The 23,855-nt window shown below is 51.2% G+C and overlaps 1 protein-coding gene across 1 annotated transcript in view; it reads left to right on the top strand.

Annotated features, from left to right (window-relative positions):
- Window positions 1–23,855, top strand: part of ADCY1 (adenylate cyclase 1) — a 110,120-nt gene that overhangs the window by 8,571 nt on the left and 77,694 nt on the right. Inside the window, exons 2-3 of the mRNA XM_040259797.1 lie at window positions 6,091–6,240; window positions 19,066–19,184. Of these exons, the coding sequence (XP_040115731.1) occupies window positions 6,091–6,240; window positions 19,066–19,184 (269 nt within the window). The remainder of the gene's footprint in view (window positions 1–6,090; window positions 6,241–19,065; window positions 19,185–23,855) is intronic.

Here is a 23,855-nt window from a genome sequence, read left to right as displayed (position 1 = left end):
GTGCAGTGGGTCCTGGGCCCTCACCATGGAGGACCCTGTGCAGTGGGATCCATTCCTGAAGTCCAGTCTGTTCAAGGGTCAGGAATGAGCAGCGAGGTGAGAGCCTCTGTGTGGCTAGAGGCGGTGTGTGGTCCAGTCCATGTGTGCACACTTCTGTGCACTGTGTACCCTTGCCGCCCCCACCCCCCGCCCCGTCCCGCCATGCCCGGCTCCCCCCAGCTCAGCATGCCCCAGAAGCCACGTCACTGCAGACACTGGGACACACTGATGCCTTGCCTCTTATGTGCCTCTGTCAGTCGTGGAAAGGCTGGGATCCCTCCCCACTGCCCGTCTGATGACAGATGCAAGAGTTGGGCTGCAGTCTTATCAGGTCTTGTCTGAGGCAACCTGGAGAGAGGTTGGGCAGTGCCCCTGGCAGTGCAGGTGTCTCCTTGCACCTCTCTCCGCCCCTTTCCAGGGCTGTGCCAGGGCCAGGCCACCTCCCCACCCACATGCCCTCAGTTACTCATTCAACAAACACCAGAGCACCTGCTATATTATGAGAGGTTCCCGGATCTGTCGCGGACCTGAGAGACTGAGGCCCCTTGAGAGGCGGCAGCAGGCAGGGGCGGTGACAAATGAGTTAGTAATATAATGTATTGGAAGATAGTAACTGCTAAAAGCAACAGAGGGAAAGAAATATAAACGGTCAGCAGGAGAATCCGGAAGCCGAGGTGGAAGTGTGTGCACTTTTAGCCAGGGGTCAGGTAAGTGGTTTTGATAAGGTGACATTTGAGTGGAGCCCCTGCAGGTCAGGAGTGCATCAGGCACTGTGTGGGAAGGGGGTTCCTGCTCAGGAATGCAAGACAGAGGTCCTAAACAAAGTGGGCCAGGCCAGGGGTACGTGAAGAGGACAGGCTGTAGGTCATGAGCCACAGAGAGTTTTGGGCCCAGGGAGACTCAGGACTACGGATTTAGAGCAGAGGATGGTCCAGGAGCCTCAAGGGCCAGGAGGGGCACAGGCACAGGTGAGGCTGCTGGGGTGAGTGCTGGGTGCCACCAGGGCCTGTCCCAAGCAGGCTTGAACAGACACCCAGCAGGAGACACGCATGGGCAGGGGAGGGGGACGGCTGGCTAGGCGAAGCTGAAGGTGTCGGTTTGGGGGTCTTTGGTACAGGGATGGGCTCCCAAGTGGAGTGTGGCTGAGATACCACAAGGGGTGGAGTTTGGGGTAGAGAGGGGTCCAGATGTGAGGCTTGGACCAGAGGATGCTGGGGAGGGCGCCCATGGAGGGGAGCTCACAGCCTGAGCAGGGTGGGCTGGACACTGGGACCTGAGCCTAGGTTCGGGATGTGAAGGTGGTCCTGACCTGGTCACAGACCACCAGGACAGCTGCAGAAGGGCCGGAGGCTGGAACTCCATGGGGCCTTTCCAAGAGTTTTGCTGAAAGGGGAGAAAACTGGGCAGGCCCAGGAAAAGAAGAGGAGTCTCATTTTCAAGAGAAAGAAGTAATCATGAGTTTGAGAGCAGTAGGTCCCAGCTGGAGGATAGAGGGGACCCTGGAGGCATGGGCCTGGAGTGGGAGTGGCTGGACCGGGCAGAGAGAGGGCCCCGGGGGAGGCGGGACGGGTGAGGATTGGGATGGAGAAGCTCTCTGGGCTGCCGGTGTGGGGTGGTGCACTCACTCCTAGGAGATGGGCGGGTGGGGAGGCCCAGGCATTTCCTCCAGCAGTGTGTGTGGAGCTGGATTTGACCAGCCCAGCGTTTCCAGAGTGTGAAGGGCAGGAGAGTGTCCTGCTGGGCCGTGGAGTTTCAGCTGGAGAAGAGAGCTCTAGAGGGCAAGCCTTCCAGGGGTGAGAAAGGCGCAGATAGGGTTCCTGGCAGAGTCCAGGCATCCAGGGGTGCGTGGCCTGCAGAGGGTCCTGGGGGACCTGGATGCTGAAGCCAGGTATGTGGGGGAGGTGCCCTGAGGCCAGGAGTGAGGGCAGTTACAGGGAGCCTGGGTGGTGGGGCTGCTGGGTGTGCCCTGCCCTCTGCAGCTGGGGGCCCTGCCCTTCCTCAGGGCCCCTGTATCTGTAGAGTGAGGATGCTGCTGGGGGTGGCAAGGACCTGTCAGTCCTAGGAGGCATGTTCCGGGCTGTGTGGTACTCAGCCTCCACCCCAGCATGGACCCTTCCCCAAGCTCAGAAGCCTCAGCCTGGCTCCCCATCACCGCTCCTACTGCTGCCAGTGTGAACCAGCACCCCCTTCAGGCCATACCTGCCAGCAGGTGACCTCTGGGCTTCTCTCTGCCTTGTCACCCTCCTCCCTGGGCACTGATTAGGTAACCAGTCTTGAAACTTCTCTGTGCCCTGTGGGGCAGGACCTTGGTTCCTGATCGTGGGGTGTGGGGATTGAGTGGGGGCAGGGAGGCAGGTTGCTGGGGGCTTTATCATCATGTGGACGGCCTCCTCTGATTTCCTGGGGGAAGATCGGCAGGTTTGTGAATGTGAGTGCATAGCCTTGGGCGGAGGAGATCCCCTATCTCTGCTCCACTCTGCCTGCTAGACTCCAGCTGTGGGGCAGGCCGTGGGGCTCTTCTTTGTGTGAATGGCTCAGATGGTGTTGACAGGGCAGCCAGGCATGCATCCAGCTGGGCCTTGGTGTCCCTGGGGATCTCTGGCCGCAGAGTAAAGGTAACGTGTGAGGAAGGTGGGTATAGAGAGGGTGACAAGGTGACCCAGCTCACCCCCACTCTGCTCCTGATTTTCCCCTTGACCAGACTGCCCAGGCTCTGCCAGCCCTTCTGCCCGTTGGCCCGCACCTCTCCGCCCAGACCTCACTGGGGACCTCCACGTCTCCCGTTTCTGCCACAGGCCGCCTGAAAAGCCCTGTCTTCCAGGCTCAGGTGTGGCCTGCCACTTCGTGCACCTTGTGCTCAGCTGACCTTGGGTGCCTGGCCCCTCAGTTGGACTCTTTGTCCTCCACCTGACAGTGATGGCTGAGGGCTTCACTGCAGGGGTGCTGGGCTGGACAGCACCTCAGAAGAGGCATCCTGTGTGTTATCTCGTCTCCACATTCAGAACCTTAAATCGAGGCTAGGATGGCATGCAGAAGCCATGAATGATTAAGGGTCTACTGGGAGATGAGTGTTTTGTGCAAAGGCTCACTGTTGTTTAAATTTTTAGAAACCTGTCCAGCACTGTACCTGTGGGTGTTTTAAATACACTTAGTATGTGTTTAAATATTGATTCTGCCTGCCTGCCTGCTAAGTCGCTTCAGTCGTGTCCGACTCTTTGCGACCCTATGGATGGTAGCCCACCAGGCTTCTCTGTCCATTGGATTCTCCAGGCAAGAATACTGGAGTGGGTTGCCATGCACTCGTGCCATGCACAACCCTGAAGGTTGTCCCCTTCAGGGGATCTTCCTGACCCAGGGATCGAACCTCTGTCTCTTATGTCTCCTGCATTGGCAGGCGGATTCTTTACCACTAGCGCCACCTGGGAAGACCAAGTATTGATTCTACCAATGTGCAATGTGTTGTTTCATATACGCTGGTCTTCCTGGTGCCACCAGAAAAGTGCCTTCATCAACAGACTGACATGAACTGGTCCCAGAATACAGCAGGTGGTCCTTTAGACACAGAAAACACTGTCTGGAACGGGAGCCCAGTGCAGCTTCCCTGGGTGCACCAGTGCTGGCCACCAGTCTTGAGACCGACTGGCGCTGGCCTCAGAGAAGCCCGTGTGTTCCAGTCCTGCACCTGGTTAAAGCATGGTGCTCCAGCTAGGGGGGCACTCAGATTTGCAGGTGTTCAGGGTCACAGTGAGGGTGTTCAGGGTCACAGTGAGGGTGTTCAGGGTCACAGTGAGGATCACAGGAAGATGACGAGGTCATGGAGATGTCCGGACCTGACCGGAGATGGTCAGGTCCCATGGAGATACTCAGGGTCATGTGAGATGATGAGATCGTGTGGAGATAATCAGGGTCACAGGGAGATGATCAGGGTCACATGGGGTTGCTCAGGTTATATAGAGTTGTCCAGGGTCACATGGAGATGGTCAGGTCACAATGCGACGTTCCAGGTAATGGCAGGCACCATTTTTATTGGACTTTCAGCTGTTCTCCTAGACCTTTCTCAGGATGGCCGTCCTTCTCTCTAGAGGGCAGAGGTAGGATCCAGGAGGTGATTTGCAGGAGAGTATTTTGTACACAGTCCGTGTTAGGTGTAAGTGTGTGTCCATTCTCTGCCAAGTGTAAGTGGATGAGTTGTCCCTGTTGAGTTTGCTGGGGGCTCACTTCCCTGCTGGGGGTTTAGGGAGATGACCATTGGGTGCTGGGGTCCTGTGGATTCTAGTTGCTTGGCCTGTCTCCCTGTGTCCTCCTGTGAACAGTTTCCGTGTCTCTAGATGGATGTTACTGCCAACTGCGACCTCCCTGATCTCCCTGTCCTTGTCCCTCAACTCTCCCTGTTCACGCCACCTTGCCCATCACTGCCTGGACTCCGGCAGGTGTCCTCTGATCGTGGACTGATGTTCTATCTGCCACTGTGTTTGTTTGTCCTGTGTAGTCGGATGTGACATCAGTCTTGGGTGCGGAGTATTTCGGGTTAATCCATGAGGATTGGTGACACTCGGAATCTGCAGGAAATGCAGATTAATCAAACATAAAATCATCCATTTTTACAGTGACTGTGATGGGGGTGGGTGGGTGTAGCGGTTTTATAAACACTGCAGCCTCACAGGGAGGTGAGTGGGCACCCTTTCTCTCTCAGTGGCCTGGGGGCTCCAGGGGGATGTGCTGGGGTTCTGCTGGTCCATGGAGGCACCTCTGGCCCTGGGCCCTGTGGCCATGAGAGGTAGGTACAGGTCAGCTGAGGAGGCTGAACAGGAGACACGGGGTTTGATCCTTCCCCAGCCCTGCCACTCTGCAGTTTCTGTTGTGGGTTCCTATGAAGTCCTGTGAGCTCAGTCCTGGGCAGTCTGGACTGGACTTGTGAGTAGGCAGGTGAAAGCAGAAAGTGGTCAGACTCTGCGGTCCTCAGACTTCCTGCCTTAACTCCCAGGCTGGGCAGAAGCTGCCCTGGAAGGGTCCTTCCTGGCTGGGTCCCTTTCTGGCTTCTTGTCTGTTGATGCGGAGTGAGAACTGGAGCCATCAGAGGCTCTGGATGCTGCATTTTCTTCATCTTCATACGTACAAAGTTTACTTCATACCCAAATGCCGTTATTTCTTTTTTGCTTTTAATCAGCTCGCCTTCACTGTTTTTCTCCAGAGCTTTCCATGCTGCCTTTATGGGAATAACCACTCTGTCTTCACCTTCGATACTTCTGGATGTAGTGTTTCCTTGGGCTGTTGTAATGAAGTGCCCAGACTGGGGAGCTTAGACAGCAGGCGCTGCTTCTCAGAGCTCTGGAGACTGGTCTTTCGTGAGGCCTCTCCTTGGCTTGTTGATGGCCGTCTTCTCCGTGTCCTTGTGCAGCCATCCCTCCGTATGTGTCTGTGTCCTCATCTCCTTTTATAGGGACACCAGTCACGTTGGATAGTTGTAGATATTGGTTAGGGTTAGGGTTAAGGTTAGGGTTAGGACACTAAGTTGTGTCTGACTGTTTTGTGACCCTGTGGACTGTAGCCCGCCAGGCTCCTCTGTCCATGGGATTCTCAGACAAGAATACTGGAGTGGGCTGCCATTCCCTCCTCCAGGGGACCTTCCTGACCCAGGGATCGTGCATGTCTCCTGCACTGAAGGCGATTCTTTACCACTGAGCCACCAGGGAGGCTCCCCGTGTTGGAATAGGGCTGCCCTAATGGCCTCACTTTCTCTTGATTACTTCTTGAAAGACCCTGTCTCCACGTATAGCTCCTCTGTGGGGGATTGGGGGTCAGGACTTCCATGTGAGTTTTAGGGGGTGTTCCTTGCATCCTTGCCCACTATTCCATTACATGACCAAGCTTATGTCACAGATGACCCCTCAGAGGGTGCGGGATGAGGCCTGGCTGTGGCCACATGACGCTGGCTTGGTGCGTGGGTCTGGCTGGCGTGGTCATTTCATGGGCTTGTGGTTGCAGGGCGTGGAGGAGCCTCTGCCGAGCCAGGCCCCTGGTGCAGTCCTCTGCATTGTTCTCTCCCCCCAGCTGGGTGCCAACGCTCTGCTCTTCCTCGGTGTGAACATGTATGGCGTCTTCGTGAGGATCCTGGCTGAGCGCGCCCAGAGGAAGGCCTTCCTGCAGGCCCGGAACTGCATTGAGGACCGGCTGAGGCTGGAGGACGAGAATGAGAAGCAGGTCAGTGCCCAGGGCCTCACTCAGAGGGGCGTGGGGTGCCTGGGGTTGGGGGATGGAGCCTCACAGTCTTCTACACCGAGGGCTCTGGGAGGGGGGCCAGCCTGACTCACCCGAGAGTCGGATAGGGGTCTCAGGCCCCCACTGGCCTCTGTGCCTCTGTGGGCCAGCTCCCTCGGTCTGTTGGGGAAGAGGGGACAGTTGTCGGGGGCACTGTGGGAGTGAAGGCAGAAGAACTGCTATCTGTGGCTTCAGTTTACCTGCTGGTGTTATGTGGTACAGGACTATGGAGGAGATGCCCGGGAGCCTTTGCAGGCTTTACGTGGAGGTAGAGGAGAGCTGGGCTTGGTGCCTCTGGAAGGGCTGAGTTGTTAGGAAGTGGGGATCACCATGGCAGCCCCATAGCAGAGCTTGGCTGAGGCTGCAGAGCACCCTGCCCGGCTCCTGCCAGCCCCTGGGCCAGCAGCACTGTACCCTGTGATCTAAAGGCTTGGAAGGAGCTGGGCTGGGTCTCCCCCGCCCCAGCCACTGTCAGCTGCATGTCCTGGGCTCACTCCCGCAGTGATGTTTCCTCTGCTGCTGTCCTGGGACCACCAGGCTTCTCTGAGCACTCTGGGTGAGGCCTTCAGCTAGGAGCCCCCAGACTCCTGGGCTTTATGAAAGTGCAGAGGCTTGTTTTCCTGGGGTGGGATGGACGGGATGGGTTTATAAATGAGATGCCGTTATTATGGTAAATAGAAGGCATGAAGTACTGACTGTACATTTAAAAATGTACACACTTCCATTTATAGGTATTGTAACGATGCCTAGTATTTACAGTAAAAGTTGGATATAATTTAAAAGTAGATGGCTTATGTATATTTGGATCGTGTGTAGATCCGTGGGTGGCTTTGTCTGTGAGTGATGTATGGGTGTGGGAGCTACTTGTCTGTGAGGAAATGTGCACACGTGTGATATGCACATGTGCACGTGTGTGTTTTGTGTGCACATGTATGTGTGGATTTGTGTTTCTGTGCACATGTGTATTAGATATGTGGGGCATGTGTGCAAATGTATATAGGCGCATATGTGCTCATGTTAGTGTGTGGGTATATCCACGTATGTGGATTTGCAATCATGTGGATCTTGTGTACATGCTGTATGTCTGTGTCCACGTGTCCATGTGTGTATGGTTGTGGATATGTGTGCATTTGTGTGTATGTGCGCATGTGGATGTGTGTAAATGTGTGCACACACATGTGTATACTTGTGCATGCTCAAGTATAAGGAGTGTATCTTCTGGGGCTGTGCCCTGAATGTTTTTCCAGACCAGCATCATTAGCACTAATGGGGAGTCTTTGTTGCTTAGAGGGCCTTGAACTTGGTGTCTTTACATTCATCACGTCCAAGAGATCCCAACAGTGAGTCTTCAGAGTTCTCTCCTGTTAAATACATCTGCTGAAGTGCTGGAAAGATTGATGTGGGGGCCATTCTTGTGTGGATGAATCTGAACCTTCCTTTGCATTCCCTCTGTTTTTCCTCTTCTCCACCTCCTTTCAAATGTCTTCCTTTCCCACATTTTCTAATTAAAAAAATTATTTGTCTTTATTGCAGTACAATTGATTTATAATGTTCTGTTAGTTTCAGGTATATAGCAGAGTGATTCAGTTATACATATATATATATTTTTTCAAAAAATTCTTTTCACTTAGAGATTATTACAGAATAGAGTTCCCTGTGCTATATAGTAGGTCCTTGTTGGTTATCTATTTTATATATATAGTGTGTATATGTTAATCCCAGGCTCCTAATTTATGCATCCCCCCTTTCCCCTTTGGTAACCTTAAGCTTGTTTTCTCTGTCTGTGAGTCTGTTTTTAAGTTCATTTGTATCATTTTTTTTTTTTAAGATTTCACATATAAGCTATATCATTTGATGTTTGCCTTTCTCTGTCTGGCTTACTTTGCTTAGGATGATAATCTCTAGGTCCATCCATGTTGCTACCTATGGTATTATTTCATCCTTTTTTATTGCTGAGTAATATTCCATTGTCTAAGTGTGGCACATCCTCTTTATCCACTCATCTGTCTGTGGACACTTCGGTTGCTTCCATGTCTTGGCTGTTGGAAACAGTGTTGCAGTGAACGCTGGGGTGCATGTACTTTTTAGAATTATGGTTTTCTCTGGACTTACTTTCTCTGATTTTGTCTTCATTTCTTTTCTTACTCTTGCCACCTTTCCTACAGACTACCTAGCTTCCACCCTTAAAACATGTTCTAATGCTTGATGTGCTGTCTGTCTCTCGGGTGGGTCCTGTCTGTCAATGGTGAGGGTGCTGGCTGCACATGTGGGTTCTGCAAATGTGTTTCTCCCCCTGTGCTCACATTCCTGCCCTGGGAACACAGTGGCTGAGCAATCTCTCCTGCTCGCGTGGAGCAGTTGCGAGCCCAGCCTCTGCTGCTGTTCATATGTCACTTCTCTGCAGCTCTGAGAGCAAGGATTTATTTTCTCAGTCCTACAGCTAAGGAAATCCAGACTGGTGGAGGCTCAGAGACTCGTCTGAGTTCTCATAGCAGGCCTGATGTTCTTAAGCAGGAAATCTACAAAATGGTAAATGTCACCCAGACCTGTCAACCCAGCTGAACGCTCCGTATTTTCACGTCTCGGTCCTTATGCACATTTTCTCCCCCATGTCATTGTCCTTTTGGTGTCTGTACAATTTTATTTCTGCATTTTGACTTATTTCCCATAGGTGTATCCAGCCGGTGCTCTAAAGGTAGTGGAAAACAGCTGCTGCTTCCTGTGTGCATGTCTGGCATCTGACATTTAGATACTATGTTTTTAAAAATGTTTCTTTTTCATAAGCATCTTTATTCATATAGACTTGAAATATCTTTGGTTATATCCTCAAGAGTGCAAATAGGATGTTATTTCTCTCCCTGGGTCCTGGGCATTTTCCAAAACATGTTGTGCTTCATTTTATCTTTATAAGTAATAATTAGTTACACTGGGCTCTGGGGAGCAGTGGTTGAGTAGGGTCCTGGGGCCAACAGAGCCAGCCTCGCAGGGAGCCTGTCGGAAATACAGATTCTCAGGCCTTCCCAGTCCCATGGGTGGGAAAGCTGGGGTGGGCCCAGCATTCGGGGTTCTGGTGTGTATTCCCATTGTTGCTTGTGACGCACTTTTTCCCTCCCTCCCCCTTTTCCCCGATTCCTGTTAGAACGTGGTTCCTCCCATTTATTCAGATGCTGGCTACTAATGCCGTGGCCACTTCTCTATGTGTGCTTACCATTTGTATTTCTGTTTGGAATGAGTGTTCTAATCCTTTGCCCGCTCATGCTCTGACTTTCCTGTGGGTTTGAACGAGCCTCTCACTAGAGAAGGGCTGGCGCTTCATCGAAGGGATCCCCCTGTTGCCCAAGCCTGTTCCTCTAGCTCTGCTTTTCTTTGTGTAAAAACTCAATCTTTCATGTTTTCCGATGTATCGGTCATCTTCCTTGGTGGTTTCATCTATTGCTGCGGAGCTGAGTACACAGAATGTGGAAGTGAGTGAGGATGGGTCATCCCCACGAGTTCCCCTGGCTGGTCCTGTGAGGAGGCGAGGCAGCATCCTGACTCGTTCTGTGTTTCTGATTGGAACCGGTGGGTGGTATCACAGGACAGCTGTCTCCCTGGGCAGCCTTGTACCCGGCACTCAGGTTACTCCCTGCCTCTGGTTTGCCTGACTGTTTTTAGCTCAGGGAGCCTTGTCTCTTTGGGTGGCAGAAGGGAAACCCTCGAGCTCACATGGGGCTCAGGCACCCCTTCGGGGCTCTTAAGCACCCGTAGGCACTCGATACATCAAAGCCTGCCTGGGGACCACCTGGGCAGGGGAGCTAGGGGAGCCTGCAGGTGGCCAGCCACCTCTGCCCAACTCACGCCTGTGTGTCAGTGTGAAAACCACAGCCCCCTGAGTTGCAGGTGAGGGGTGCTCCAACCATATGGGCTTGTCATCTGTCTGTGTTTTCATGTCTCAGCTCAAGTTGCAGAGCAGTCCAGTTCCATAGCTGCTTCTAGAGTCTTCTCTAGGCCCTGACCCTATCAGGCGGCACCCAGGGTGATGTGGGGGGACATTGGTGGGTGCAGCCAGTTTTGTGGAGGCAGTGCTGGGGGTGCACCCCAGTTCTGGAGGGGTCACTGGGGTATCTGGCTCCAGAGTGACCCCTGTGACAGCAGGTATGCCCCTGTCAGCCTCTGCAGGAGGTGGGGTGACACTGCGCTGGGGCTGGAGGGTGGGAGTGGGGTCCTTGAACGAGGCCGAGTTGGAGAGGAGCTTGAGCGCAGAGGCCGAGCTGGAGAGGGAGGCTGGGCTTTGCACTCTGTGGAAGGACATGCATGAACATGTGACCACGTGCATGTGACGTGGGGCCTCTGATGTGTTCAAGCAGGCCAGACAGTTGGTCAGATGCAGGTTTGGCAGGACTTAGAGGCAGGTGGGGGGTTGTTCTAGAAGTTGGCGCGTTGTTCTTTCCTCTCTTCCAGGGTGAGTATCCTCCTGGAGGTATCACGGTTGGAGGCTTTGAGAGGCAGGCAGGAGAAGGTTGTGCTTCGTGGCTTGAAGCAGATGTTTCTCCTGAGCCCCAGCAGACGTCTTCTCCCTGGGATGTGCCCACTCTGCACAAATCTGCCGCCAACATTGTTCTTGCCCATGTTGATTGGTTACTTTTTATTGAAGTGTAGTTGGTTTATAGGGGGTTCCCTGGTGGCTCAGTGATAAAGAATCGCCTGCTAATTCAGGAGACATAGGTTCGATCCTTGGTCTAGGAAGATCCACTGGAGAAGGAAATGGCAACCCACTGCAGTATTCTTGCCTGGAGAATTCTGTGGACACAGGAACCTGGCACGCTACAGTCCATAGGGTTGCAAAGAGTCAGACACAACTTAGCGACTAAGTGCACGTATTGGTTACAATACTGTGTTATAAACAGTTTCAGCGAAGTGATTTAGTTGTGCAGGTTTCAGGGTGCACTTCATCACAACCCTTGGGGAGAGCCTCTGACTGTGGTAGGGAAGGATGCCACTGTGAGCTCTCACCACTCACCTGCCCTCAACCAGGAAGGACCCGTGGGCATTCCATACCTGTAATCACTGATTTTTAAGGCAACCCTGAGAAGAAGGTGATAATTGCTCCAGTAATCAGGAACATCCCCTCCCCTCCTACATTGTTTAGAACTAATTAGCCCTGCTGTTGCTGTTTTGAAAGAAAATCCATCTGCTTTGTCTACAAAATCTGAATTTGTATATATCTCCTGCCCTTCTCCCTGCACATGTGGGCAGGCATGGTCTCCCTAGACGAGTCTCCCAGAGCAAGGCCTCCTCCGACGTTTTCACCAGTGGGAACGTTTGAAGTGGTTGGTTCTCCTCAGTGCAGCCTGCAGGAGCAGAGGGGCTGGAGAGGATGGTCAGGGGGCCCGTCTGCTTCATTGGGCACACTCTCGTTCTGGAAGGTTCTCTGCTATGCTTTGAAATAGCTACCTGAGTTGTCAGTGTCCCCGAGGCTGACTCCTATAAGAGAGACTTGTATATGCTGAAGTGACCCCCACCCCTCAATCAGAACAGACAGTGGCCCCTACACAGTGGCCCAACTCTGTCCTGTCCCGCAGGGTCTTGGCAGAACAGATGAATGAGCTTGATCTGAAAGGGTTTTTTCCTCTAGGTTCTTAGATCTTTAATTTTAGGCCTCTGTGTCCATAGTTGAGCATGTAAGAACTTCGTTCTGTTTCATAAATCTGAGAACTGGGGCTGGCTTAAAGAATTTAAATGATGTGGGAAGGATAATAAGGCGAGTCACAAAGTAGCTGGTGACTCAGTGAGGACAACAGAGGCCACAGCCCAGAATCCCCCCAAACCAGCCGTGGCCCACTTTCTCCCTTTATAGCCCACGTCTCCTCAGCCATTGAAAAGGCTCACACAGAGGTTTTGGGTTAAAATATTCCAAAGGGCTGTGAAAGGGTCTTTTTAATAGGTCTCTTTCAGTTTCAGACAAAAGTTGGTTCTTTGAAACAGAAAAGCCTTAGAGAGACTGACCAAGAAGAAAGAGTGGACACAAGATGATTAGGGACGGGAATACACACGCCACAGAGATAAAGCTGGGTTAAAAATAGATAAGAGGGAAGTACTTAGAGGTTTTTAAGTTTTTTTTTTTTTTTTTGCCAGAATATTTGAAAACTTAAACAAAATGGACAAATTCCCAGAAAGGTGTTAGTTACTAAAATTGATTCTAGAAGAAAAAGAAAGCCTGAAACATCCTATGATCATTAAAACGATTGACTCAGTAATGAAAAGCTTGCCCCAAAGTCATCACCAGACCCCAGTGGTTCTACAGCTGAGTCATAGAAACTTCTGAGGAAAACGTTGTTCCAAGCTGATCATCCATAGGACAGAAACTCCTTGTGAGAGTGCGGGGTAACCTTGCTCATGATTTTGGAGGACGGAGCCAGAATTCCAGAATCTCAGAAATGCAGGTCAGACAGACGCACAGGGGAGCAGCTTCTGCCCCCCTAGTCCTGCATTCATGACTGGTATCTGCCCTGAGGCCCTTTGCCTCTTGGTGCCAAGTGGGTTGGGAGAGGCCCAGCTGGAATTCCTGCAGGGGGTGGTCATCCTTGACCCGGCACATCTGAATGCTTGGCCTATGGCTCCAGGGACCCTGGGATGGAGGGAACCTGGTCTCAGCCAAATGTGGGACTGCTTGGAAGACAGCAGCAGTTGGCTCCTGTGGGGAGGCCCAACTGGAGGATGGGTTTCTGAGAAGCATGCTACATGGCGGCAGGAGGGGGGTGTGCACTGGAAGAAATACAGAAATATTTGATTGGGGCTTTGAAAGTTATGTAGGAGTTTGCCAGGTAGAGGCTGGGAGATGGGGAGCAGTAGGTGGCTTTCACTCAGAAAATGGGGGGGTGGGGTGGGGCACACAGGTATTCCAGTCAGGGCAGGCAGATTGGTAAACTGCAGCTCTGTCTTCCTTCAGCTTGGAGAGAGCTGGGGCAGAGGTGGACAACCTGCTTCACTGAGGGAGGGTAGGGAGCGGACAGAGACCGCTTGGGGGCCTCGTGATCACAGCTCCCCTCTGGGGTCTAACCCTGAGGTCTGAGCCTGTCAGAGCTGGGGAGCATAGGGAAGGGAGTGAGAGGCCTCTGAAGGTCACCCCTTCGCTCCTTGGGGCCTCCTCCCTACTGCTGCCTGCAGCCCGGCCCAGAAGCCTGGGCTTGCAAGGGCCCACCCCTGAGATCAGTGTCCTTGCCCTGACTGCAGCGGCTACCACTCCAAAGTCCCTGACATGCCTCAAATGCTGTTATTAGGTCATAATTTCAAAACTGCATACAGTTGTTTGCAAAGTGTATACTCAGTTTGTCATTCTAACAAGATAAATAAAGCTTTGACAATTTTGATTTCCTATTGTGTGAAAAAATTTACCAAGAGAAAGCAAATTTTTTTTAAGTGATATAGGATGGATTTTTAAACAGATCTGTCTCATTCACAGCACCTTTAGAAACCACCATAGTTGTTATTTATTTTTAATTGAAAAGAACCTATTGATCTATAGTTTACATACTATTAAGTTCAATTTAAAATTCAAAACAACTAAATGACTTTTCTGATATTTTGGTGTGTAACCATTATAATAATCTGTTTTTTGAAAATTTTCGATCACCCCAAAATGAAAGCTGTACCCATTAGTGGTCACTCCTTATTCTAGACGCTGTTAATCCGTGTTCTGTCTCTATGGTTTTTCCTACTCAGGAAGTTTCTTATAAATGGAATTATACAGTACGTGGCCTTTTGTGTCTGGCTTCTTTCACTTTGCATATTGTTCTCAAGGTGTATCTGTGTCGTAGCACTGATCAGTGCTTCATGCCTTGTTATGGCTGAATAGTATTCTGCTGTGTGGATGGACCACACTGATAATCCATTCATCTTTTGATGGATGTCTGGGTTGTTTCTACTCTTCTGTTATTTTTCCAATCTATTTTCTCTGTTTTTCAATTTCTGCTGTTCTGTTTTCAAGTTCACTAAACTTTCCTTGGTCCGCTCCATTCTGATATTCCCATTTGTTGAGCTTCTTATTTCAGGTTGTTTTTTTTTTTTAGTTTTAAAATTTCCATTTGATTCTTTTTTTGTATCTTTTATTTCTTTGCTGAGAGTTTCTGTTTTTTCACTTTTGCAAGCATATTTGTAGTTGTTCATTGAATCATTCTTAGGATAACGGCTTTAAAATCTTGTTAGCTATTCTGATTATTGTCATTTGGTGTTGGAGTCTGTTGATAACCTTTGTTCATTTGTTGAGATTGTTTTGGTTCTTTGTATGATGAGTGATTTCTGATTGGAACCTGGACAACTGGGGTACTGTGTGTGAGACTGTGTCTTATTTGAACTTTTTCTTTTAGCTAGCTTTCTATGACTTCACTTGGTAGGGGAAAGTGGAGACCACCACCTCAATATTTCCTTGTTGAGGTACAAGTCGAGGTTCCACATTGAGCCTCTGTTGGGACTTATGGTGGTGGGGGTGCCTCCTTACTGCTGTGCTGTACTGTTCTGGCTTCTGACTTGGAGGGAGGAGCAGGAAAGCCCTTGGCTCTGCTGATGCAGTGGAGCAGGGTTGGTGGGGTGCACTGGGTGTTGCCAGCTGGTGGCAAGCAAAGGCAGAGTTCCTCACATGGCTTCTCTGGCACCCCAGCCTGGGGAGGATGGAGTTTTGCTGATTTTTTGGAGTAGTTTGCCTGGAGTGGGACCAATAATAGCAATTTCCATCTCATGAGGCTACCCCTGTCCTGATCTTTTAGTCAGAGAGGGTCGAATTTGTTGGAGCTTAGTGCTGTGCCTGTTGACATTTCTGGGCCACCCACTTTCCAGCACCCAGTCTAGGGTATGTAAGGCAAAAAGAAAGTCCAGGCCCTCACCTGCAGACCATCCCTCGCACAGAGGTTTCTGCCTCCTTCCTTCTGCCTTTCAGAGCCTTCCGATGACTGTTTTATATGTAATATCCAGGACTTTTGGTGTACTTAGTGGAGGAATAGGAGAAGGCAGTGGCACCCCACTCCAGTACTCTTGCCTGGAAAATCCCATGGATGGAGGAGCCTGGTGGGCTGCAGTCCATGGGGTCGCTAAGATTCGGACACGACTGAGCGACTTCACTTTCATTTCACTTAGTGGGAGAATAGGGAAAAGTGCTTTTCCATCTTTTCAGAAACAAAGTCTTCATAATTGTTGTTTAAATATCTAATGTTTATTAAGGTTAATGTATTAAGTCACATTTTGATAATCAAGATAAACATTGAGGTTTTTATATAGCCTTGGTAGGATGCTGGGATGTTTTGTATGATTCATATTTATAAATTTGTCCCTTTGATTTCTGGCTTTGTATCTTATTTCACTAGTTAGAACTCATCATGTAGCTGTCTGCTTCTAATGTAATGTTTATTGCTGCCTGAGGCTTTAGGGCTGGGTTTGGAATTGGATGTGGATTTCAGGTATTATGTTATGATGTCAGCCAGCTAAATTGTTTGCGGCTCTTTGTTTTTAATCAGGGATGGGCGCTTGATCTTTTCAGATGGCTGGCTGCTTTGCTCCCTGTGGGTGAGGTTGTGTACTTTCAAGTCTTGATTATTAATGTGTGTTGGCTTCAGGCACTATCACTAATCTTGTGGATGGAGTTAATGCTGAGCCCTTGGTTGGAAAGATAGCCTGCTGTTAGGAACTTCATATGACAGTGGCTTATGCAAGTGAGATAACTCTTTTTCTCTTACCTACATATGCCAGGGCCGGCACTTTATGGCCAGTGACGCAGATCTGACCCATGCAATCCTCACAACCCAGTCTCCATCTAGTTAAATGGTCTGCCGTTGCTAGCGTGTAGCTTTCATCCTCCTGAACTAAGATGGTCGGTACAGATCCAGCCATCATGACTGTATCCCCAGCAACAGGAGGAGGGAAGAAGAACAAACTGTCTTTAGGGAATGTTCGAGAAATTTCCACTTGATCCTTCAGCTCCTGTCTCCTTGGCCGCCTCTAGTTGAAGAGGAGGCTGGACAATACAGCTTTCATTCCAGGTTTTCAAGCCCCCTGATGAGAATGAGGGCTAGATTGTGGTGCTAGTGGTGGAGAAGGGATCCTGGGACAGTGCCAACCCAGCCATCTGTCTCGGCACCCCACGCCATGCTGGGTGTGTGCCCTGGGCCGCAGTAGCACCTGGCCTAACCCTCCATACCGGCCCCCCGATTTCCTCCTGAAGTCCCGGGCTAGTCAGTGTGCCTCTGCTTTTCAGTCCTTCCCTCCTGGTGGCTGCCTCGGTTTCCTTGTTCTAACTCCAAGTCGTGCAGGACAGCTGAGGTGATGGAGAGACTGAGAGAGGGGAGGGCTCTCCTCAGCAGGACCCCTGAGGGGGAGGCGGCAGCTCACTCAGGGAGAACGGTCAGTTCTGGGGCTGTGAGACGGTGAAGGAAGGTGTGAGGCGGGCACCGGGGAGGACAGTTTCCCTTGCTTGATTTGACTTGGGTGACACCCAAGTGCTTTTCCAAGAGCAGGTGACAGATTTAAAAGACGCAGGTGACAGATTTAAAAGACGCAGGAGACAGAGCGAAGCCGTGAAGAGCTGTCATCGGAGGTGCTGGGAGGTGTGATACAAGATAGGGACTCCTGTGGGTCAGCAGGGGCCTGAGGTGTTCGGCCCCTTCTCAGAACACCCTGCTGAGGAGGTTGGTGTCGTTATCACCCTGATAGACAGGATGGGATTGAGACAGAGCTTAACTAATGGCCCTGGAGGAGGCAGAGTCGGGATGGGAGGCCAGGCAGCTGTCCTGCAGGCCCTGGGACTCTCCTCCCTGAGACCTCCCTGCATGGGGCTCTGGGGTGCACCCTGAGCCCCTAGACTGGCAGGTGGCCTGAGGGGCCTGGGCTTGTTGATGCCCCTGATGCTGGGGCAGCAGAGAGGGCTCTGCGTGTTCCCAGGGCCCTTCCAGGGTGGCCTGCCTTGTCGTCCAGCTGCTTCTGTTTTCCCACCTTGCACCTCAGGGCAGTGACAATCTCTGGAAGCTTCCAGGTGGTTCTTTGATGGTGGCCCGAGTGAGCCCCCTGCCGAGTACTCTCTGGGACAGTGGGCTCACCTGCAGAGGCTCTTGTCCATGAGTGGTGCTCGGGCTCATCCCGAGGCCCTGCTGCTAAGGAAGGGCTGATCAGGTCCTGTCTACACTCAGGTCACACACCAGCTCCCACGCCCTGGCCAGTGGGACTTTCTGTCCCCGAGGCTGCCCTCACATGCTTGCTTAGACTGGCACTTCCGTCTCGGAGGGGCCTCTCCCCATGTGGCTGGTCACAAAATATCATGGACTGCTGGGGTCTTGTGATGTTCCTCCTGAGTGTGGGGGTCTGTCCAGCCTGGAGCCATGTGGGGGCCACAGTGGGTCCCCCCACCCCACATAGACCAGGCCTGGTTCACCTGGGTGCACATACTCAGCTCCACCTGGTGCCGGGCAGGGCTGGGCCTGGCCTCCATCCTCAGAAGTGTATGTGGGGATGCGTCACTTGGGGAGACTCTTCCTGTGCATCAGATACATTCTCCCATTTTAAAATAATTTTGTGATCTGGAGCCAAGGGGGTGAAGCCCTGACACCCCTACCCCAGGCCCCTGAGGCCGTTTCCTGGAGGTGGGAGTGCTTTTAGGGTTGGTGACTGTTGTCACTGCTGCTGCTGCGATTGGCCTCCAGAGGATGTCACGCGGGGGAGCGGCTGCTCCCAGGCAGGGGGGATGTGGTCTCATACTGCAGGGTAGACCTGGGGTCTACGAGGGTCTCAGGACCTGGGGACTGCACCCGGCTACGTGGTCTAAGTGGGAGATGCCAGAAATCCACGTGGCCCCTTCTGAGCCTCCTCCGTTGGCCAGACTGAGGGCCCAGGGGCTGTGGGCCCAGCTGGGTTGAGGGGTGCCACTGGAGAGAGAGGGAGGGAGGGACTACCGCCCCCTCCCTGCCCCACGCTCACCCTTGTAAGTAGGACGTCTTACTTGATTGCAGGCAGGATCAAAATTCTGCACTTTTATTTTCTTTCCAAAGCAGAGTGTGTGTGGTTGGGGAGGGGCTCTGACAGGGACTAAGGGAGGAGTGGGGATCTCACCCCAGGTTTCTAGAACATGGTTTCTCAGACACGGTGTGACTGGTGGGGTTGAGGCCAGGGAAGGATCCATCATGAGGAGGAGGGGCGGGGACTGGAGGAGGAAACCAAGGTCCAGAAAGGGTGACAGAGCCCCCGGGGGCAGCATGTCCTGTGGATAAGCCCAGGCATTCGGTCCATACTCCTGGGGGTGGAGAACCTTTGACTCCTGCAGGTCTGGGAGTAATCAGAAGACAAGACCAGGAGAAGATGCCACATTGTATCCAAAGTCACTTATCTCTGTGGAACATGGGCTCCTGTCTGTCGATGGGCATGGGCAGCCCACCTTGAGGTCCCTCTTGAGGCTGTGTTGGGCTGTGGTGTGGGGAGTGAGGCTGGACTGGCCTGGTTGGAGGCAGCGGTGTCTCCTGCCTGTGATCCCCACTCATTGGAGCTGGGGCACATGGTGAGCTTGCCCCAGCAAGCTTGCTCAGTGCTCTGGGAACGAGCTACCTGTGCGATGACAGTCCAGGCCTGGGCACAGCCCACCAAGGCTCTGGGTCTGGGCAGGGTCTGTGGGGCTGAACCACATGCTGGCTGTGTATGAGGAGGCTTTGGGGCCCCTCGTGGAGGGCAGCTCCTTGGCACCCAGATCACTGGATTGGGCATGTCCAGGAATCACAGGGAGGAGCTGCTGTGTCACACAAGCCTGTCTCTTCTGTCCAGGAGCGGCTGCTCATGAGCCTCCTGCCTCGGAATGTTGCCATGGAGATGAAGGAGGACTTCCTGAAGCCCCCTGAGAGGATTTTCCACAAGATTTACATCCAGCGGCATGACAACGTGAGGTAGAGCTGGCACTGGTTTGGCCCTGTAATGGGCCTGGGGAGCTGAGGCGGGAGGTGATGGAGGTGTGGGAGGGGTGATCGGGGAGGTGGGAAGTGATGCCGGAGGTGGGAGATGGTGGAGCAGGAGGAGGTAATGGCAGAGGTGGGTGACGATGGTGGAGGTGGAAGTGATGATGTGGGGAGTGGTAGAGGTGGGAGGTGATGGTGAAGGTGGAGGTGATGGAGGAGGAAGCGGTGATGGCAGAGGTGAGCAGAGGACCCTAATTTGAGGGAAGGAGGGAGCAGGTATGGGTCAGGAGCCCAGGTGAGCACTTGCCCAGCAGGTAAGCAGTTCCCACAAGGGGTGTAGGTGGGCTTCTTGGGTGATGCATTTCACAGTTGCTATTTCTCATTTCTTTACCTTCTGTTTCCTGTATTGGCTGGAGAGCATGGGAACTCTGTCCCTTAGCCAGACTTGGGCAGTGGCTGTTGGACTGGGAATTTGCCTGTAGCAGGTTAATAACTGAGCATTGTTCTAGTTCATGCTGGGCTCTGGGGTAGGTGTTCCTTTTACTCTGTTCATCTCATGGCAGCCCCAGGAGGTAGAGATGGTTATTCCCATTTTATAGGTGAGGAAACCGAGCCCTTGGAATGAAGCAACTTTCCCTGGACACTCTAAAGTTTGCTAATTTGTTTTTAAAGATTCTGTTAAAATGTAATTTATTATATTAAATCACGCATTGCCTTTAAAGGTACTTAGAATAGCAATGTTTCCTGTCCGGGAGTAATACTTGACAAAAGTGTCAGGTAGGAAATGATGGTTTGAAGGACCCATGCACTCTCTCTCCTTCTGGTCTTTGCTGGTTTTCTTGGGTGTTGGTGCCAGGCCTCCCTGCCCACTGAGCCCCTGTGGACACAAAAGGATAAGAAAATCTTCTTTCTGTCTGTGTCGAGTGCTGCAGGTTGGGTCCCCATGAGCTGGTGCTTGTTTGTCTGAAATGAGCCAAGGCCCACTGCTGCCAGCCCATCCTTGTCAGAGTCCAAGCGCCCCTGTGTGTGGGCTGGTATGGCTAACAGCTGTCTGGTGAGTGTACTCACTCACACTGTTGTGTCTCTTGATAAGGACCAGTTTTGTCTTCCTACAGAAGACGGTGAAGCCAGATGGGATTAAGGCCTGATATGTGAGGCCAACGTTCAAGCCCAGTCAGGAAAGGCCACTTGGTTGTGTTTAATATCATCACACCCTTGATATCTATGAACACTGTCACCTCTACTTTGTAGATGAGGAACTTGAGCTTCAGCAAAGTGAGCTGGTGCAGGACTCCCTGGCCAGTGAGTGATAGGGCTGAAGCTAGTCTAGGATTGGCTGATGCTGATGTCTGCCTAGACCTTTCCACTTTGCACATTACCTTTTGTTACTGGGACTGCAAGGAGATCCAGCCAGTCCATCCTAAAGGAGATCAGTCCTGGGTGTTCTTTGGAAGCACTGATGCTAAAGCTGAAACTCCAGTACTTTGGCCACCTCATGCGAAGAGTTGACTCATTGGAAACGACTCTGGTACTGGGAGGGATTGGAAGCAGGAGAAGGGGATGACAGAGGTGAGATGGCTGGATGGCATCACTGACTTGATGGACATGAGTTTGGGTGAACTCTGGGAGTTGCTGATGGACAGGGAGGCCTGGCGTGCTGCAATTCATGGGGTCGCAAAGAGCTGGACACGACTGAGCGACTGAGGTGAACTGAACTGAAGGACTCGATTTAGTGACCAAATGCCCTGCTGAGAAGACCAGACTACCACAATAATCCAGGGCACACCTTGCCAGGGCAGAGCATCTGCACACAGCAAGAAAAGCATCAGATATCAGGGGTCTTCTGGGGCTGCAGGTGGAGCTGGGCACGTGCATGGAGCACCCACGTGCCTTTCTCCTCCTCTCTTCTCCTATAATGGTAGTACAGATGTGACAAGTTACTGTTCCCCTTTGCTGCTGAAAAATCTCTGTCCATGTCCTGTGATGGGCTTCCCTGATAGCTCAGCTGGTAAAGAATCTGCCTGCAACGCAGGAGACCCTGGTTTGATTCCTGGGTTGGGAAGATCCACTGGAGAAGGGATAAGCTACCCACTCCAGTATTCTTGGGCTTCTCTTGTGGCTCAGCTGGTAAAGAATCCGCCTGCAATGTGGGAGACCTGGGTTCGATCCCTGGGTTGGGAAGGTCCCCTGGAGGAGGGAATGGCAGTCCACTCCAGTATTCCTGCCTGGAGAATCCCCATGGACAGAGGTGCCTGGTGGGCTACAGTCCATGGGGCCGCAAAGGGTTGGACATGACTGAGCGACTAAGCCTGTGTCCTGTGGTGGGCCAGTGTCCTTGGTGCAGGCAGGACAGCCCTGAGATGGGAGAGGAAGCTGAGGCTCCCTGTCACAGATAGTGCCAGCTACACCATAGCCCTTCTGGCTGCCCTCCATCAGGATTCAGAGACATCTTTTTATAGCTGCAATACGGACATCTCATTGGGCTCTCTATAGTCCCTTTATGTCCAAGCCCAGTATGGCCTGGCTGAGTGTTGAAAGCATGTCCCAACATTCACATACACACCATTGTCAAAGATTGAGAGACTTATTTGCTCCAAACATCTAAGAACATTTCTGTCTAGTCATTAGCTGAGCACTATACCAAGTTAATGAAGCAAAGACTTTAGTAGCAACACATAACAAAGAATACAGACTTGATAGAATTCAGAAAAGTCACTAAAGAAGCAATAGTATAAACAAACAGTAACAGCAACAAACCCTGAGGGGGATATGTTTTTCAGAGTTGCCGGGTTATATTACCCAGTTTTCAGTAAAAATATATGAAACATGCAAAAATCAAGAATGCATGGCTTAAATAAGAATAGATTTAAAAAGCAGTCAATAGAAACTATCCCAGAGGAAGGCCAGACATTGAACTTGATAGTACCTTTAAAATCAGCTATTTTAGATATGTTCAAAGCACAAACTATGTCTAAGAAACTAAAAGAAAATATGAGAGTCATTTCTCATCAAATAAAGAATACCAATAAAAACATAAAAATTATATAAATGAACAACTGAATGGAAATTTCAAATGTGAAAAATAAAATGAAAAATTCATCTGGGGCTTAACAGCAGGTTTGAGCAGACTGAAGAAAGAGTCAGTGAATGTCAAGATAAGTCGCTTGAAATTATCCAGTCTGAAGAACAGAATGAAGAAAAGGATGAAGAAAAATGAACAGAGAACTGAGGGACACCATTAAACGTAGCAACACACTCATGATAGTCTGAGCAAAGAGCAAAAGGGGAAGAAAAATTGAAAAAAGCAGTGGCCCCAAATGTCCCAAATTTGATGAAGAACACTTAACTACATCAGAGAAGCTCAAATAAAATAAACTCAAAGAGAACCACAGCTGCACGCATCATAATCCAACTGTCAAAAGCCAAAGACATGGAGAGAATCTTGAAAGCAGGAAGAGAGAAGCACTTTAATAAAGTTTCTAGCAGATTTCCATCAGAAACCATGGAGGCCACAAGGCAGTGGCATGGCTTATTCAAAAGTTGCACTAGGAAGACAAGAATTCTGTACCCAGCAAAAATCACAACAGCACCCGCTGCTGTTCTCTCTGCCTGGGGAACCTTCTCTGGTGTCTTCATGGCTCCCCTTCTCCTCCCTTCAGGACTCAAATGTCACCTGACTTACTCAGAGCTCCACACCCGTCTTCCCCCCTTCCTGTTCCTCCGTAGTTACACTTGTCACCTTTGACATACTGTGAGCATCCACCTCCTCTGACTAGAATGGAAACTTCTGGAGGGCAGTGATGTGTGAATCTTTTTGTTCACTGCTAAGTCCCAAGCATCCAGAACACTGCCTGACATGTAGATCCTTCCATAAGTATTTATTGCATTGTAACACTCACAAATTTTTGTAACTAAGCAGTTGGTGAGCTCTTATTAGGTGCAAGGTGTTATTCTAAGTGCTTTGTTAATCCGTTTAACCCTCACGACCTATCATCTGGACTCGGTCTTATTCCCATTTTAAAGATGGAAAGACTGTCATGTGAAAGTGTTGGGTAGGTTGCCTGAGGTCCCACCACATTGCCACAAGTAGCAGAGCTGGACAGTCCTTCTAGAATCCAAAGTCTCACCACTTCTCCCCGCCGCCTTTCCTGGGCTGACACTCAGGAGCCCCTCATCGTGGACACTTGTGTTCCACTGCTCACTGCTTGTGTCCATGTGCCAGCCAGTCTGCCTCTCTCAGCTTTTGATAAGTTACTATATGGTTTCTCACCCATCTTAGTTTCCACATACTATTTGCACTTCTGAATCAATCCCCTCTTCCTTTTTTCCTTCCTCTTTTCCTCCTTCCTTCCTTTCTTGTTTGTCTGGACAATCCCTGGATAGGCTCCAGACCCTGCTCCAGCCTGGCTGTGTCCTTGAAGTGGGTGTTGTGCCTTCCTGCTGAATTCCAGCCTTACCATATCATTGCTTCCCTGTGCTCTGTCCCTCCCTGCTCTGAGCCTTCTGAAGACAGGGGCCTGGGGTGTAAGAGATCCGCTACCTGGGTGCTTTAGGGGTGAGGTTTCCCGCGGGTGGTGGAGGTGGACAGGCAGGGAAACACTGGGGGCTTTCCAAGCATGGAGGTGGGCAGTGCTCGGTCAGTGTTCATGGAACAAAGTGAAT

This window comes from Oryx dammah, unplaced genomic scaffold (genome assembly GCF_014754425.2).
Source record: "Oryx dammah isolate SB20612 unplaced genomic scaffold, SCBI_Odam_1.1 HiC_scaffold_18, whole genome shotgun sequence".
NCBI lineage: Eukaryota > Metazoa > Chordata > Mammalia > Artiodactyla > Bovidae > Oryx > Oryx dammah.
This window is presented reverse-complemented; position numbering and strand designations above follow the sequence as displayed.